Raw genomic sequence first — 16,418 nt, forward strand, 5'->3', positions numbered from 1 at the left:
AATTTTGTTTCATACTCAAATTCTATAAAAATAGTTATGTGTTTGAAAAAAATAGAATTGATTAAAAATTAAAATTTAGTACTCCCTCTGTTTCACTTTAGAATTCGACATGAGTTTTAAGAAATGTAAAAGAAAGTTGATGAAAAAATCAGTGAAATATGAATTCTACTTTTTATATAATAATTTTATAATAAAATTTGAGTGAAAAAAAGTTTTTAAAACGTGGACCTATTACTATTTATGAAATAATTCAACTAGAACTCCTAAAATGCGACTAACTCACGGTGGAGACTATAGTTAATGTATTTATAAGCATTTAGTTTATTACTAATAAAGTAATAAATGGTGTTGAGCACACGATTTGAGTTTAGTCAAAAGTTAGTGAGTCGCTCGCCCCCACCTCTACTTCCTCTCTTCTTCCTATCCTTCAAACCTCATCTCCTTCTTTCTCTATATAAACCCCTCCATTCACATTTCTTATAAAATTCAACCAGATTTTTCAACCTCCCATTTTATCCATTTGTCGGATTTTCAATTTCAATCTACTTTTTTCTTCTTTCAGGTACAACAAATCAATTTTCTATTTCCTTCAATTTGTCCGGCGAATCCGAATTTGATTATTTTATCAGATATTAATATTTCCGTTTTTGATGCTGTTACAGTTCTGTTTGCCTCACTCGTAGAGAAGAAGATTTTCTGGAAATCGAGGTGATCTGAAGATGAATAGTACTTTAGTCCGAGGATATTTGGCTCCGGCAAACGATTTCCAGCCGAATTGCCGGTCGAGAGCAGTTTTCCCTGAAGAAAACCGTGTTTTGGGGCTTAGGGTTGGTTCCTCATTCGACGAATCTCAATTTGAATCGGTTGAATCGCAGAATGAAGGATCGTATTCATCATCGCCGGAGGGTGAGATCTCCAAAGAAATGGATCACTCCGATGCAATTCTCAAGTACATAGGCATCATGCTCATGGAGGAGGAGGATTTGGAAAACAAACCCTGTATGCTGCACGACTGCTTGGCTCTCCAGGCTACTGAGAAATCTCTCTACGATGTTCTCAACAACAACGATTCTTCTAATCAAACCGACTCCACCGCTAGCGGAAGCTCATCCGATATCACCAGCTTCCTCGAGTCAAATTGGGCTGAAAATATTAGGGATTTCGAATCTAGCCTTAGCCCCTCCGAAATTCACTACCAAAATTTGGCGCCGAGGGATAAGAAGCACAGATACAGAGAAGACAACAGCGGCGATTACAGGAGCAATAAACAGTTAGCCAACAATGTCGGTGGTGAGCCGGAGGAGTTGGATATGTACGACAAGGTGCTCTTGTGTTCCAACTCCGACAACGCGTTGGTTTCCGATTGCGAGACGAAGACTAAATGGCAGCCTAAGGGAGCAACCAGGGGTCGGCCGAAAGGAGGCAAGAAACAGCAAGGAGTGATCAAGGAAGTGGTGGATCTGCGGACTCTGTTGATGCAATGCGCGCAGGCTGTGGCCACCTTCGACAGCAGGACCATAAACGATCTGCTGGCTAAGATACGGCAGCATTCCTCCCCACGCGGCGACGGCACAGAGCGCCTCGCCCATTACTTCGCCAACGCGCTCCAGGCGCGTGTGGCGGGCACTGGCTCCGCGGCTTTATTCCACCGGATATCAGCCGCAGTGATGCTCAGAGGCTACCAGACATACATCAAGGCTTGCCCTTTCAAGAAAATGTCCAATCTCTTAGCCAACAAAACCATCAGGAAACTCGCTGATTCCGCCACAACCCTTCATATAATCGACTTCGGCATCCTCTACGGATTCCAGTGGCCCTGCCTCATCCAGGCCCTCTCCGAGAGGCGCGGTGGCCCCCCCAAGCTCCGCATCACAGGGATAGACTTCCCTCAGCCGGGCTTCCGCCCGGCTGAGCGGGTTGCAGACACGGGCGACCGTCTCGCTAGGTACTGCGAGCGATTCGGGGTACCGTTTGAGTACACGGCGATAGCCCAGAAATGGGAGAGCATCAAAGTGGAGGAGCTCAAGATCGAGAGGGATGAGCTGCTGGTGGTGAACTGCCTTTACCGGCTGCAGAACGTGCCGGATGAGACGGTGGTGGCCAACAGCCCGAGGGATCAAGTGCTGAAGCTGATCAAGAGGATCAACCCTGACATGTTTATCCAAGGAGCTGTCAATGGCACCTACAACACGCCCTTCTTCGTGACGCGATTCAGGGAGGCGCTGTTCCAGTACTCGTCCATGTTCGACATGTACGAGGCGACAGTGCCCCGGGAGGATCCCAACAGGCTGCTGTTCGAGGAGGAGGTGTTCGGGAAGGACATCACCAACATTATAGCGTGTGAGGGGACGGAGAGGCTCAACTGGCCGGAGACGTACAAGCAATGGCAGGCCAGGACTGTGAGGGCCGGGTTCAGGCAGCTTCCGCTGGATCAGCAGATTGTGAGATGCGTCAGGAGCAAGGTGAAGGAAGAGTATCACAAGGACTTCTCGGTTGATGAAGATGGCAAATGGATGTTGCAGGGATGGAAAGGCCGAGTTCTTCACGCTTTTTCTTGCTGGAAACCTGCCCACAACTGATTCTTCCCACTTTTTAATGAAGTATTACAAGTAGCTCAGAGATTCTCTTTTGACCCAAGATTTCTTACCATATATTTATGAATCCACTATTTCATTTCTCACTTCTTTTGTTTAGAGCGATATCTTCTTGTAATAATGCAGAGACTTTGTATTCGTAAAATGTCATATATAAAAAATTGATAAAGAAACATACATAGACCGTAGCATCTGTATTAGCAAATTAAGAGAGAAATACATTAATCCTATCTCAACTCTAGGACAAAACATAGGATACAACAACGAACAATGCGATACAACAGAGTCAACTGCGGAAGGCAGCCTAGGTGCCAAAAAAAATACCCTTGCAACTCCACAAAACTATTGCAAACACTTACCCCTTCTTGCTTTGATACTTGGGAGGCCGAAGAACACTCCAATCCAGCTTTTCACGTTTATTTTGTTTGTGAGAACCACGGATTCTAGCTGAGTTTGAATCTTGGCTACCTTGATCGCTCTTCCTTGACTTGTTTGGAGTCTCTGCTTCTGTGCCAGCATCGGGTTGCTTCCTCTTATGGTTGCTATCCGAATCATTGCTTGAAGATTCTAATCCCAAGTCTTGTGACCTACCCTGAGGGGACCCATTTTCTCTGCAAATAAGAGGAGCTTCAGTCATCATCAGCCTTGTAAAGAATGCTACTACAATACCTATCAGATCATAAGTTAATAGTAATAGATTCACTCTTCGCCCATCCCTTGCAAATACTTCAACTTGACTATCAATAGTATGCCTAGCATTAAAGTATTGGTTGCGATTATGCAGAACAAGAGATGACACAGATAGGACTTTTGGTGAATTATACTGACAGAGGTTGATGATTTACAAGGCCATCTGATAATATTTTGTTTGTATTTATTTACATAATGCGTTGGAAAAAGGCTACATCAACACCAAGCATGCTTTCGGGAGTTTTTTAAAACCAAGAATATGACTATACACCCCTTACACTTCAACAACAAAATTTTCCCCCATTTCTAAACAAAACTCTATAATACTATGAATCATCATAAATGGAAATATTAAATCCGTAAGAGAACTTCAAAGGTATGAAGGCACTGACCTGATCAATTCATTTTGCCTGCCGGAACTTGTAGCAGCTGATTCAGTTTCACTAGGGGCTGACACTTCTTCATTGAGTTTCTACAGAAACAAAGCCCTTGAGTTAAGATTAGGAAAAATAAAAAAAAAACCATAGAAACTTAAAGAGCAGCCCACAACTCACATCAATAGATGGATTAAAACTTAGAAACGACATGCGACCTCTTGTTGCCCCTGGATGTGGATCACCTTCAACTATAACGACGCTGTACATGAATGGAAGAAATCATAAATAAAGAATCTCCATCACATTGAGAGAAATCCATAATAATGTTCACATATCTTTTCTTGAGAAATGTTCAATCAGATATTTCATTACCCATCTAGGATTGATGTCCAAACAGTACAGTTTCAGACATAATGACAATCATGACATAGAAAGCAACCTGGACATTCTACTAAATATATAAGTTAACTATTTCAGTTTCCATGTCCGCTTATGATTGATGAATACAATGGTTTCAAATCCATAATAAAAATCGATGAATGTTTATTTGTTTGCATAACTTCATATTACAACAAATCTTGGGACATAATTTGAGGCTTTGGGCATTGTAAGATATGTGAAAAGGCTAATGATGTATAGAAACTGAGATTCTTAGACCAAACATGCATTAACAATACAGCTATCAAACAAACTACACCCCTTTAAGAGGTTTGCTCCATTATTTCCCACTAATCCACATACACTTTATGCATATACCAAAAGTTTAATATACTGCAAGTCCAACAATAAATGTCACTAGCATTCATCAAATATCCTTTTAACTGTATTTGCACAATCTGAAGGAAATAATCATGAATGCATAGAGAATCTGATCCATATACCCCAGGTTCATGCTAAATCAAACATATACAGAGTTAAAGTAGCAATAATATCAAACAATGCAAAGTCAATACTCGCGCTGATCTATTTGCAATCAGTTTTCTCTACGTTACGCGTTCAACATCAGCTCATAACTAAGGGGAGCAAACAAACAGTGAAGCAGATTAAGCAAAGAAGCATCACTTAAAAAACTATTGAAAAGGCTTCTTAATTTTCCACACCTTACAAGAAAACTAGTCGTTTTAACTAAACTTGATACTAATAAGCCCTTCTTTTTGTCCCTAATTCCACCAATGCGAAACAAGCAACTAATATACTCAGCGAAAACAAATTGTACAAGCAAAGTGCAATAAGAAAACAAAACAAATAATGAAAACGATTCTTTTAAAGAAAGTAGTGAACGACGATACCATCTTTTAACAACGGTGCAGGCAGGGAAATCTGATGCAGGCACGGGCTCTTCTTCTTTCTTGATTTTCTCCTCTTTCTGGGACGCCCTTTGCATGAACTGAACAGACCAACAATAATAAGAAAAAACTTAAACAGAAGAAAGATTGATTAAGATTAAAGAGAATTGGGTTGAATGGAAAATAAAAGGTTTGATTTGAAAATGCAATTAGGTTATACCTTTAAGTTCTTGAGAGTAGAGGATAGCTCTCGCTTCGCCATGGTAGTGTCTCCGATTTTAACCTCCTACAGCCTCTCTCTATCTCTCTCCGGCCTCCGTCAGCGACTTCAGAGAGGCGGCTTCGATTCGCAAGGGTTTGTCAAAATAAGAAAAGGAACGGAATGACCAATTTAACCCTATAAATTATAAGAAATCGGCTGCGTAGATTCTCAATAATAATATCAACGTATATTCTACAAAATCCCTTGGCCCGCCCGCGTACGGTCCCCGAGATTTAATACTCTTGGGCGGTGTTCGGTTTCTAAGATAAAATAAAATTCGCTATGTTTCATAATAATAGATGCATTTCATTTTTGCTCTCGTTTAAAAAAAATAATTATAAATAGTTAAAGTGAAGAAAAAGTAAAATAAGAGAAAGAATATTGTAGATAAGACTCTTCTCTACATTATTCTTTCTCTCACTTTACTTTCTCTCCCTTTAACTATTTATTATCATTTTTTTCAAAACGAGTGCAGAAAATGAAATTACTGTATTACTATGGAACAAAGGGAGTACTACAATCTAGGATTGAGTTGTGAGATTATTTTAGTCATAGGGGGTTAGCTATGACTAATTATCTCATGATTATCCATCTAGGATTGAGTTGTGGGGTTGAATCTCATGAACCAGACACACTCCAAATTTAATCTCGGATACAATCTTTCAAACCGAACACCCCCTAATATTAGATTTAGAATTTTTATATTTATTTACTTTTTTTATTTATAAATTCACTTTTTCAATTAAACTTTTTAGAAATTGTAAAACAAAAGATAGAATTTCAATCATTTTTTTTTTTATTTTCTTTCTTTATTCTCGAATAGAAAGAATAAAGTACAATATTACTAGAAAATATGGAAAAGGACTCCTAAATTGAAAAGAAAATAAAGGAGCAATAAACCCTTTACTTGTTCTATCAAAAGAGGGTTTATTGCTCCTTATGTTTATCTATTCTATTTTCAAAAACTCCTACACACTAAAAACAAGTCTTAGCCATTTGTTGGAGCTTCGATAGCAGCTAGGTCTAGAGGGAAGTTATGAGCATTACGTTCATGCATAACTTCCAGCAATAAAACACCTCTTATTCTTCTTACTTGCCCAAGTCTCAGCGGCTGCTTTCAAGTTTTTGTTGTACTTTTGTTTTATTTACTTTGTATAGTTTGTAGTTATATTCTATATAAAGTTATTAATATTTCTATTTGTTTTGCCGTATTTTGTTTGTATAGACTTTGAAGTATTTATTTATAATTATTACTCTCTGTCCCAATAAAGGTATGTGAAATTGAAATGACACAAGAATAAATGTACAATTAGTAAAGTAAGAGAGATAGGGAAGGGTAGTTAAAGTTGGATAATTAGACCCTTATTATTATTTGTGTTTAATGAGTTATAATGGTGGTCATAGTGGTATAAGTTGTAAATAAATTGTGTGTATGGTAATAAGTTGGGATAACTTTCAATAAATTGTGTGTATGGTAATAAGTTGGGATAACTTTCAATAAATGGTCTGTCCATATTTTTATGAGACAGACGAAATGGAAAGTGACATATTTTTATGGGACGAAGAGAATATATTGTTTCTTTTCTATTTGAAAAATAACAGAAATTTCCCTGAATAAGTTATATTCATTATAATATTTTTGCTAATAAGATTGGCAAATATTTTATCAATTGTTTTATTATTGTATATTCTTTTTGCTTGCAATAATTGCAACTTTCAGGACATTTTATTACTAATGGAGTACTAATTACTTATATTTATATTATATAAAATATTTATAATTAACAAAAATATCAAAATAAGATATTCTCGATTACCAAAATAAAAGAAAAATGATCGATCGAATTTTAAAGCTTCAAATCAATGTAAATATCGCACATTCCAATTAAAAATTCGAGATACGCCACTGGATGGCGGCCGCTTCTATTCGAAAGGGTTTGTCAAAATAAGAAAAGGAAAGGGAATAACCAATTTAACTCCACATATTTCGACATACCCGCCGCGATTTATTTCAAATATCTCAACGTATATAACATATTCCCTAAGAGCATCCTCATCCATGCTATTAGGCAAGAGCATGGAAGTGGACCCGGACCCACTTTTATTCATTTTTTACTCCATGCTATTCCCCAAGAGCACAACACTCACATTCATGCTCTTCCGCAAGGACATGCTCAAGGGTCCCACCATTCTATTATTCAATTTAAACAAAAACATTTCCACAATATTAGAATGCATTAAAATACCAGGAATACTATTACAAATTACTAAAAATTAAAATTTACATAATTCAAATCCTAAAAATAAAAAAATTACATTATTAAAGTCCTAAAAATTTAAAATTACATAATTAAATTCATAAAATTAAAAAAACCCACTACTAGTCGCCGAATTTAGCCCAAATGTGTTTGATTAGGTCTTCTTGTAGCTCAATGTGGGTTTTGGTATCGCGCATTATGTGTCTTGTTTCGATCCTCTCTCGCACCGTCGTATGCACACCTCGACGTGGGGGAGACCTTGCGGTTGAGCTTCCGGCTTCATCCTCGTCGTAAAAGTTAGCCGCCCTCGGTCTTTCGTCAGCTATAATCATGTTGTGTAAGATAATACACGTGTACATGATGTCGGCAATATTCTTAGAGTACCACAGTCGAGACGGGGCCTTCACAATGTTGAATCGGCCTTGAAAGACCCCAAAAGCTCTTTCGACGTCTTTCCGAGCAGACTCTTGACGCTTTGCAAAAAGAACCCGTCTCGGCGGGGGTGGCGGCGGCGACATAGGCGGCACGATATTGTTCATAGTATTCTTGTTCTTCGAGCTCCGCTTCAGCCATGATATCGGTGAAATCCATTTTTGAATGTTTAGAGAGGGTTTGAGTAAGAGAGGAAGATGGATGATGAATGTGTTGTATGAGAAAATGGATGATGAATGTGTGTATTTATAGATGATTTTGGGATTAAAATTTTTTTTAAAAAATTCAAAAAAACGGTAATAAAAGGATATATTTTTTTGGAGTCCGATTTTTTTTTATGTTTGGTATTATTTTCGATTTTTAAAAAAAAAGGAAATTATAACGGCATTGCCGTCGCACGCTGCCACGTCGACCTGCTCAGCGGCACGGACGTGCTCTTATTATCGAGCAGCGTCGTGCCGTTGGCGCGAGCACAGCGGCGGACGGGGCTGTGTCGCGCCGCTGGCACAGACGCCGTCCGCTTCAGAGAGTAGGGATGAGGATGCTCTAAAATCCATGGCCAACGTAAAGAATAATAAATAATTTTTATATATTTAATTTTTTATCTAACAATTATTAAAGTTTCTTAGTATTTCCCAACTTTTCTCTTCAATAATCTTTTTCCGAAAGGCATAATTAAATATTTTATATTGTTAAACTATTTTATTGAAATAATGATGATAATGGATGTAATTAAATAATAGGGGTACTAACAATATTAACTATAATTATTATAATTAATAATGTGAGAATAAGAAAATTATTATTATTATAATTATAATAATATATCAATTGATATATTTAAGTAAATTTCAATAATGAATTGTTACCTCTATATATTTTGCATGAATTTAAATTAAAAAAGAAAATTTATTTTAGATTTCGGTTTTGGAGGTATTTTATTAGTGAAGGACTAAAACAGAAGTTTTAAAAGAGTTAACATTTCCTTATCATTATTCATTATCTTATGCTGATTTTGTGACTCTGAGGAATGCCAGTTTGGCAAGAGGTCGACCAGTCCATATGTGATGCTGCAGCCTCACGCAAAAAGGACTTCTTAGATGTATCCAATCCAAGAGCAGTGCTAGTTTCTTGCCTCTTCTTTTGTTCCTTTTTTTGCTCTTTTTTATTTTGACTCAGCACATTGTGACTTGCAGTTTGGAGAAGCTACTCATGCTTGACCAGCGATGGCACATTGCCATCTACCGCAACAAGTTGTCTATCGATGCTATACTAACCAAGCCCTCACAGCAGTTTGCATCATAGAAACTGACTTTGCCCCTCCTTTGGAGTATGTAGAACCAGAGAAACCTCCATTGTCCGTGAACCACACCATAAAATAAGGTTCTTCCCCCATTCTCAAACAACACATGACAAATAACAGGGAACAACAGCTAGCAACTCTTCAGCAAACTCATCTGCTCTTATTTTTCGTTCGACTGGAAAGCCAAAGGTACCATTCTGATACACACCTGAAAGTTTTGAGTTCTTACATAGTTGGCAATTGGCATGACAGAGCCCTTCAATAGAGACGCTCAAGATCCAATGCACAAGGGAAAAAAAAAAAAGAAGTTCAATGCATCTGTAAGAATAAAAATACTAGCAGTAGAAGAAAGAAATCTGAATTTACTAAAGATGAAAAACTTTATACCGTATCTCAATAACTTGAGAGAGTAGTTACATTAGATCCAATGATATCTAAGCAATGTTAATAGTATCCTTTTCAGGTTCAACGAAGTAACAAACTAAGCAGAGACAAGAAAAGCCAAAATAAAATGACGAAGATAATACGTGAGTTAGGTGTCATTGCTTTAGTAATCCTTGGTCACATTAGCTAGCTCACACAACCGCTTCAATTGCAGCCTTTTCAGCGTAGGGAACATCAGCCTTGTCGACAGCTCCTTCCCAAAGCTCGGGAAATGCCTCCTTCATATTGTGAATGCTCTCCAAAGAATAATCCACACCATCTGTTTTATGAGAGGACCCAACCTATACATAAAAACCTTAGTCAATTTTGCTCTAAATCCTTTAGATATGGTTAGGTTATTCGGAAACAACATACCCAAACAGTATGCAGGCCAACGCTTTTTGCAGTCTGCAGATTGCGAAAGGAGTCATCAAAGAACAGCTGCAGCAACAAACAAAGTTGATCTCAGATGAAATATTGGTTGGCCACAGGAAATACAAGACGGAAAACAAAACTGAAATGGATGCTTTCTTACCGTTTTCTGAGGGTTAATACCAGCAATCTTGAAAGCTTGTACAAATGAATTTTCAAGCGGCTTGCAGAGAATTGGAGCTTTAGGAAGTTCTGTTGCTGCAGAGAGCATGGAAAGCAGTCACATATTTGAATCGATATACTATAAAATAACATTGCAAATATACGACGTCTGAACTTACCGTCACTGTTTTCAGGCTGTTCAGAAGTTTTAGAAGGATTCAATGTCTCGAAACAAATGATACTTTCGAAGCAATCCTCTATTCCAAGCCTGCTAAGAACCTCAGCAACATGGGCGTCATTTCCATTCGAGAATATCTGTTACATAACCAATACATAGAAGTTCCAATACATTGTCAAAACCAAATTTCCCAATAATGCAATAAATGTATACACTTAGCAACTTACAACTTTGCGAATGGGGACGGTCTGCAGAAGGTTCTTTAAAGTGTGATCAGTGTTTAGCCAGTCGTAAGGTAGTCTACCATGCACAAAGCTACGCAGAAGAAGAACATGTTTTAGGGACTTTGCAAATGAAACAATTAGGATAGCAAGTAGAGAAACACAAATGAACATAGCTGGTTACCTGTGGTAATCATCATAGTCGAAATCATAACCAACAGCCTGAAAAGAGACATCGTCATCGATCTATTTCAACATGTGTTTTTTTCGAAGCCAGACACTCACACACAGAGACAGAGTAACGGCCTAAACCATACAATATTTGGAAACCATACCCGAAGACCGGCCATTGTTGTACCGTAGTCCTTGTATAGCTCGGCACACATTTCAGGAACCTTCTCCTCCTCGATGCCGAGCTTGCTGATCATGTATTCTAAACCAACATAGTTAATAAAACTCAGTTTACAAATTTTGAAAATAAGAAAATGCATAAACTTTTCACACATTTGGGCATAGATTTTACCTCTAATGTTCTTGGTGCATTCCGTTGATATACCGGAACTCAGGGGATAAAGGGTATCATCCACATCTGAAAATCAAAGATAAACCCTCAACATACAAAATTGTTTTACCTAGTTTCTCAAAGATTGCAAAATATGAAGGGTAAGAACAAGAACTCACCAAAGAGGAGACAATCATATTTTGCCTCTGTAACACTCTGATAGCAGTCGTCTTGCTCCATTTCTATTTGATAACAATCTAACAAATCATGATGGAAATATGCAAAAGCGACAATTCAATTCAACTATGGCATATGCATATGCAGGATTGGGAAAAAAACAGGGGATTTCAAAAGAGAAAATGAGAATATACCAAGAACAATGAATGAGATGAAAGATAGTAAGATTAATCGAAACAAATGTGTATGGAAAAGGGCATCTTGTTTCGGAACAAATCAAGCAGAAAACTTAAAACCAAAGGCAAAACATGAAGAAGCAAATGGAAACTTTCGAGAGAAGAGCATTTGGATTTCAGACATACCGTATTATGGCGAGATCGAAAAATGTGGGATTTGAAAAAAATATTGAATAGAGAGAGTGGAAATGGGGGAGAAGGGGCGGGGTGGTTAAATAGAGCATTGATAACCGCCATTAGAAGCAGTTATAGGGTTGCCATAAAGATGGGAATGCCGAAAGCGACAGGAAACACAGTCCTTACATGTCCAAATCTTGATTTTTATTTTCTAAATTTTTTTCCCATGACTCAATTTTGTTAATACTACTACTGCTACTAATTTAACCAATAACAAAATTTATAGAAAAATAATATTATTGAACAATTTACCCAATAACAAAATTTATAGAAAAATTATCTAATTAACCTTTTGTTTATTTGATTTTTTTGGGGGGGAATTTATCATTATAGGCACATCCTACCAATAATTGAGTTTTGAAATTAAGAAAATTCAAATTATGAAATCTGATTCTATCCAAAAAAATTTGAATTATGAATTTTGATCCTAATAATAAAAATCCAAAATTGCAAAAAAAAATTATGAAAATTAAAAAATTCAATAAAAAAATTCGAAAATATGAAAATCAAATGCCAAAACCCAAATATCAAATACCATTAGAATTATTCACACAAAGTATTTATATTTGTTAAATTTATATTGAAAATATTATATGTTTATCATAATTATATATTTTTGGATTATTTCGGTATTTTCAAAATTTTAGATCCGAACATTTGATTTTTTATATTATTTCTAGAAATTCAAACTTTAATCCTGAAATCTAGACCAATTTACTTGGATTCTCTACACGCGTTCGTCGACGAATATATGCTGCTTCTGGGTAATAAAGCAGACACGGTTCGAGGCCACAACCTTCAAATTCAGTTTGGGTTGAAGATTTTCATGAATCAAAGTAAACCATCAAAATATAGTAATGTCTTAAATATGATAAATCTTAGCTTAATTAGTATAGATGGTTTCCTTTTATCTAATAGGTTGGAGTTTTAGTCATCACTATCACTATCATAAATGAGAAATAGTAAATGATCATATTTAAATAGTAGAAAAAAACATCTTTAGTTGGTTGGTTTGATGTCGTTGAACCAAAATTAAAGCTACTGGTAAAAGTTATAGGGCATAAAACTAGAAATGTCAAAAATGGTCCACTGACTGTTTTCCATAAAAATCAGCCATAATTTCAATTCGAACATAATATAGAGTTAGTTGTTTTGTAGTATTTCCTTGTACGAATTACTATTTCTCAAAAGATAACCAAATTAGTACTCCTAATATTTACATCAAAAAGAAACTAAACAAAATTTTATACTCCATTAAAATAAATATTAAGCTTTTGTTTTTTTCAAATACTATAGTTCTTCTTCCACAGTTTAATTACTAATTGTGTCAAAATAAATAGTACTAGTACAAAATAATTTTTGTCAACTATATACGGCCAGCAAATTAAATTTTAGAGATTCTAACAAATACTCATATAGAATATTTTTAAGAATTATATTCTAAATATTCATTTTTTTAAAATTTATAATTTTTCCTTTTTCACTTTTAAAATTCCAGTCAAATTGGCAACACTAAACAGATATGAGGCTTCTAATTCGTAATGATAATGATAGGTTTATTAGGGCATTAGCAATGGGGCGCCCAAAGCCCGTCCTATGCACGGCCAAGTCAGCATTTTATCCTCTTACCCTTCCACCTGCAGTGGGGCGCCCTAAAGGCCGCCATAAGGATTTTCTTTATTTGAATATTTAAATAACTACAAAAATTGGAAAAAAAAACCTTCATTTCATTTAAAATTAATATATTACAATACGAATTAAAAAAAATACGCATTCTCAACGACGGCGGTTACGGGCCCAAACTTCTTCAACTATGTCGTTCATGAGCTGAGCATGGTCTTCTTGGTTGCGCATTGAGGCTTGTCTAGACAGAACATCATTGAAACCCGTAGGTAATCTTCGAGCATGGGGCGCGGTCGTCGTGCTGGAGCTAGATCCACCTTCATCATCGGCCCAATCGGTGACGCTTCCACCTTCGATTATGGCGCCATCGTCCGCGTCGCCCACAATGGGCGGACGATGCCCTATCGTCCACGAACGATCTATAGGGCGCGGACGATGCATCGGGCATCGTCCGCGCACCCACAGTGGGCGGACGATGGCGCGCCCGAGGCATCGGGCGGCCTATCGTCCGCCCATTGCGGATGCCTCTTAAATCCGGTCTAACATTATTAAGGTGAAAATTAAGTGTTTGATTTGATGAGATGCAATGGGAGTTTGGATTGAGGATTAATGGTGCGTAGGAGAAGGTTTGATATATTAAGGGGGAAATAATTAATTTTATTAATTAGAGAACAGAAGAAAAACAATTTAAAGACATTTAGAAGGGTGAAAAAGATACAGTGCCCAATTTGGAAAAAAATAAAATTTAATATTCAATTTAATGCGAAATTTAGTACTCCTATCCTTATAATACAAACAATAAATCAAATATTATTTTTTGGAAACTTTTAAAGAAATTAACCTCATTTTCATCTCTCTTAGAGCATCTCCAGTGAGGACGTCGGGTGTCCTCGGACGTCCCTGCGACGGGCGGGCGGACGTCCGCCACTGTGGCAAGGGTCGGACGTCCCGCTCGGACGTCCGAAATTTTTTTATTTTTTTTAAACCCTATATATACGGCTCGTTGAACTTCATTTCATTTGCACCACTTGTTGTTAACAAGTTTCTCTCTTCTTTTACTACAAATTTCATTTCTACTTTTAATGGAGAACGATAGGAACTCCCCGGCCACGAGCGAGTCGCAGACTCCGGCGTTTCCCATCGACCTGGAGGGAAACGCCAGCGGAAATGCGACAACAGTACCGGGAATGGGACAGATGGGTGGGATGGGTGGGATGATGTCCCCTTATATGTACAATTGGATGGGACAGATGGGCGGTATGGGTGGTATGATGCCCAGGGCAGCCGGGATGGGGGGCATGACCCCAAATATGATGATGCCGGGGATGGGGATGGGGGGCATGACCCCAAATATGATGGGACAGATGGGTGGGATGATGCCGGGGATGATGGCGGGGATGATGCCGGGGATGATGCCGGGGATGATGCATGTGGGAGGGGGTGGCAGGGGCCCTGAACCACTAGCGGACGATGTCTATCGGCCGGTTGTGGATATGCAGTCTACTGATACCCCTTCCACTTATGTTCCGGATACTCAGTTCACCGGCATAGACACTTTCTCTTTTGAGGAGTTGGGGATATCTCCAGTCAGGCAGACGCCCGATGATATGAGCGGGGGCAGGGGGAATGGACGTGGCAAGGGCAAGGGGAAAGCCCCAGGGTCTTCCTCACGAACGGTGGCAGAGGAGGAGGATGAGGAGACGGGAAAGAGGACGATCTGGAGCCAGTGGGAAAACGTCGCGCTTGCGAAGGCTTGGATTGCAATTGTCGAGGATCCCTATGTCGGTGCCAACCAGCATATTGACAGACTATGGCATCGGATCGCTGAAGCCTACCCCACACACAAACCGGCTAGTGCGAAGCGTCGCCTTCCCGAACAGTGCCGGAAACAGTGGGAGCGGTTGAGGCCTAAGCTTAGTCGATTTGCTGGCCTCTACCAAAACAACCTCCGCCAGGCAAGCAGCGGTATGTCCGAGGAGGATGTCCGGAACCGTGCCTTTTCTCAGTACCCTGACAGAGCCTTGAAATTCAAACAATTCGACCAGTGGGAGGCCTTTCTCGTGGTGAAGGATTCCCCAAAGTTTTGTGGGGGAGTCGAATCGGGCTGGGCGAAGCGGACGAAGATCAACGCTTCCGGTGAATACAGCAGCAGTGCTGGTTCGCACGAGCTCCCGGAAGCCGATGAAGTGTCCCTGCTACCGCAATCAGACTCTCGCCGTCGTCGTCGCCCGGTTGGGCAAAAGGCTGCGCAACGGAGGGCTAGGGGAACCAGCAGCGGTAGCGGGTCGTTCGAGGTTGAATCGGAGGCCCCTGCTCCCCAAGAAGATATCGACCGCCTCGCCCGCGCGCAGTTAACGACAAGCTTGGTCCGGACCATGCATAGGTGGCATAGCACGACCGATCCGCTGTACAAGAGGATGCTGAAGGATGTCATCGATGGATGTCGGCGCGATTTGGGGATGCCCCCCATTGGAGATGATGGCGCCGAGCTTAGCGGAGGGGACGACGGGGGCGGCACGGGCGACGGTGACGGCACGGGTGACGGCACTGGTGACGGGGGCGGCACGGGCGACGAGGACAGCGCGGAGTGAGTCGGGCCCATTGGATTATGTATTTTTCTTTTTTTGAATGACTATGTATTTTGCTTTTTTTTCTAACTATGTTTTTTTTATGTTTTATGAATATGTATTTTTGCCCGTATTTTGCTTTCCCGTATTCCGTGTCAAAATTATATTTCCGTTTTTACGTAATTAAATTATTGTGATTTTTTTTATTGTGGGATGTCCTAGTGGGAAGGGCGGACATAGGAGGGGATGTCCTAGTGACGTGGCAGTGGGATGGGGATGTCCTAGTGACGTGGCAGTGGGATGGGAAGTCCATAGGTCAGCCATAAGCTAGCCACAAACTCCACCTGCCACATCATCAGTACTAAAAAGTAAAAACTACTTCTGCCACATCATCAGGACAAGCAACTGGACAAGCAATAGACTAGCAATAGACTAGCCACAATAAACAAAATTATAAAAAAGAAACAATTAACAATCACACAAAATACGGAATTAAATTTACGATACAACTACGGGAAAATTCAATAATAATAGTAAAATTAAAAAATACATTAATTTTATAAAACCCCCTCTTCTAC

The 16,418-nt window shown here is 39.0% G+C and overlaps 3 protein-coding genes across 4 annotated transcripts; 1 reads left to right on the top strand and 2 right to left on the bottom strand.

Annotated features, from left to right (window-relative positions):
- Positions 1–405: 405 nt before the first annotated feature.
- On the top strand, positions 406–2,771 carry LOC121741559 (scarecrow-like protein 30). Its single transcript, XM_042134389.1, has 2 exons — positions 406–562; positions 663–2,771. The coding sequence occupies exon 2, from the start codon at positions 720–722 to the stop codon at positions 2,577–2,579; it is 1,860 nt and encodes a 619-aa protein (XP_041990323.1). The 5' UTR covers positions 406–562; positions 663–719; the 3' UTR covers positions 2,580–2,771.
- Positions 2,731–5,316, bottom strand: LOC121741560. Its single transcript, XM_042134390.1, has 5 exons — positions 5,168–5,316; positions 4,951–5,048; positions 3,839–3,920; positions 3,677–3,756; positions 2,731–3,205 (listed from the first exon to the last, which is right to left on the bottom strand). The coding sequence occupies exons 1-5, from the start codon at positions 5,207–5,209 to the stop codon at positions 2,950–2,952; spliced, it is 558 nt and encodes a 185-aa protein (XP_041990324.1). The 5' UTR covers positions 5,210–5,316; the 3' UTR covers positions 2,731–2,949.
- A 4,228-nt stretch (positions 5,317–9,544) lies between these two features.
- On the bottom strand, positions 9,545–11,678 carry LOC121811258. Of its 2 annotated transcripts, none has more exons than XM_042212085.1 (10): positions 11,600–11,678; positions 11,240–11,302; positions 11,082–11,147; positions 10,894–10,991; positions 10,743–10,780; positions 10,565–10,652; positions 10,339–10,474; positions 10,161–10,255; positions 10,001–10,066; positions 9,545–9,927 (listed from the first exon to the last, which is right to left on the bottom strand). In XM_042212085.1, exons 2-10 carry the CDS (start codon positions 11,298–11,300, stop codon positions 9,778–9,780), a joined length of 798 nt encoding a protein of 265 aa, XP_042068019.1. In that variant the 5' UTR covers positions 11,301–11,302; positions 11,600–11,678; the 3' UTR covers positions 9,545–9,777. The 2 variants fall into 2 exon arrangements, with proteins under 2 accessions (XP_042068019.1, XP_042068018.1); XM_042212084.1 differs by having other exon boundaries at positions 11,240–11,317.
- Between the last annotated feature and the right edge of the window lie 4,740 nt (positions 11,679–16,418).

Source organism: Salvia splendens, chromosome 7 (assembly GCF_004379255.2).
Source record: "Salvia splendens isolate huo1 chromosome 7, SspV2, whole genome shotgun sequence".
Taxonomy (NCBI): Eukaryota; Viridiplantae; Streptophyta; class Magnoliopsida; order Lamiales; family Lamiaceae; genus Salvia; species Salvia splendens.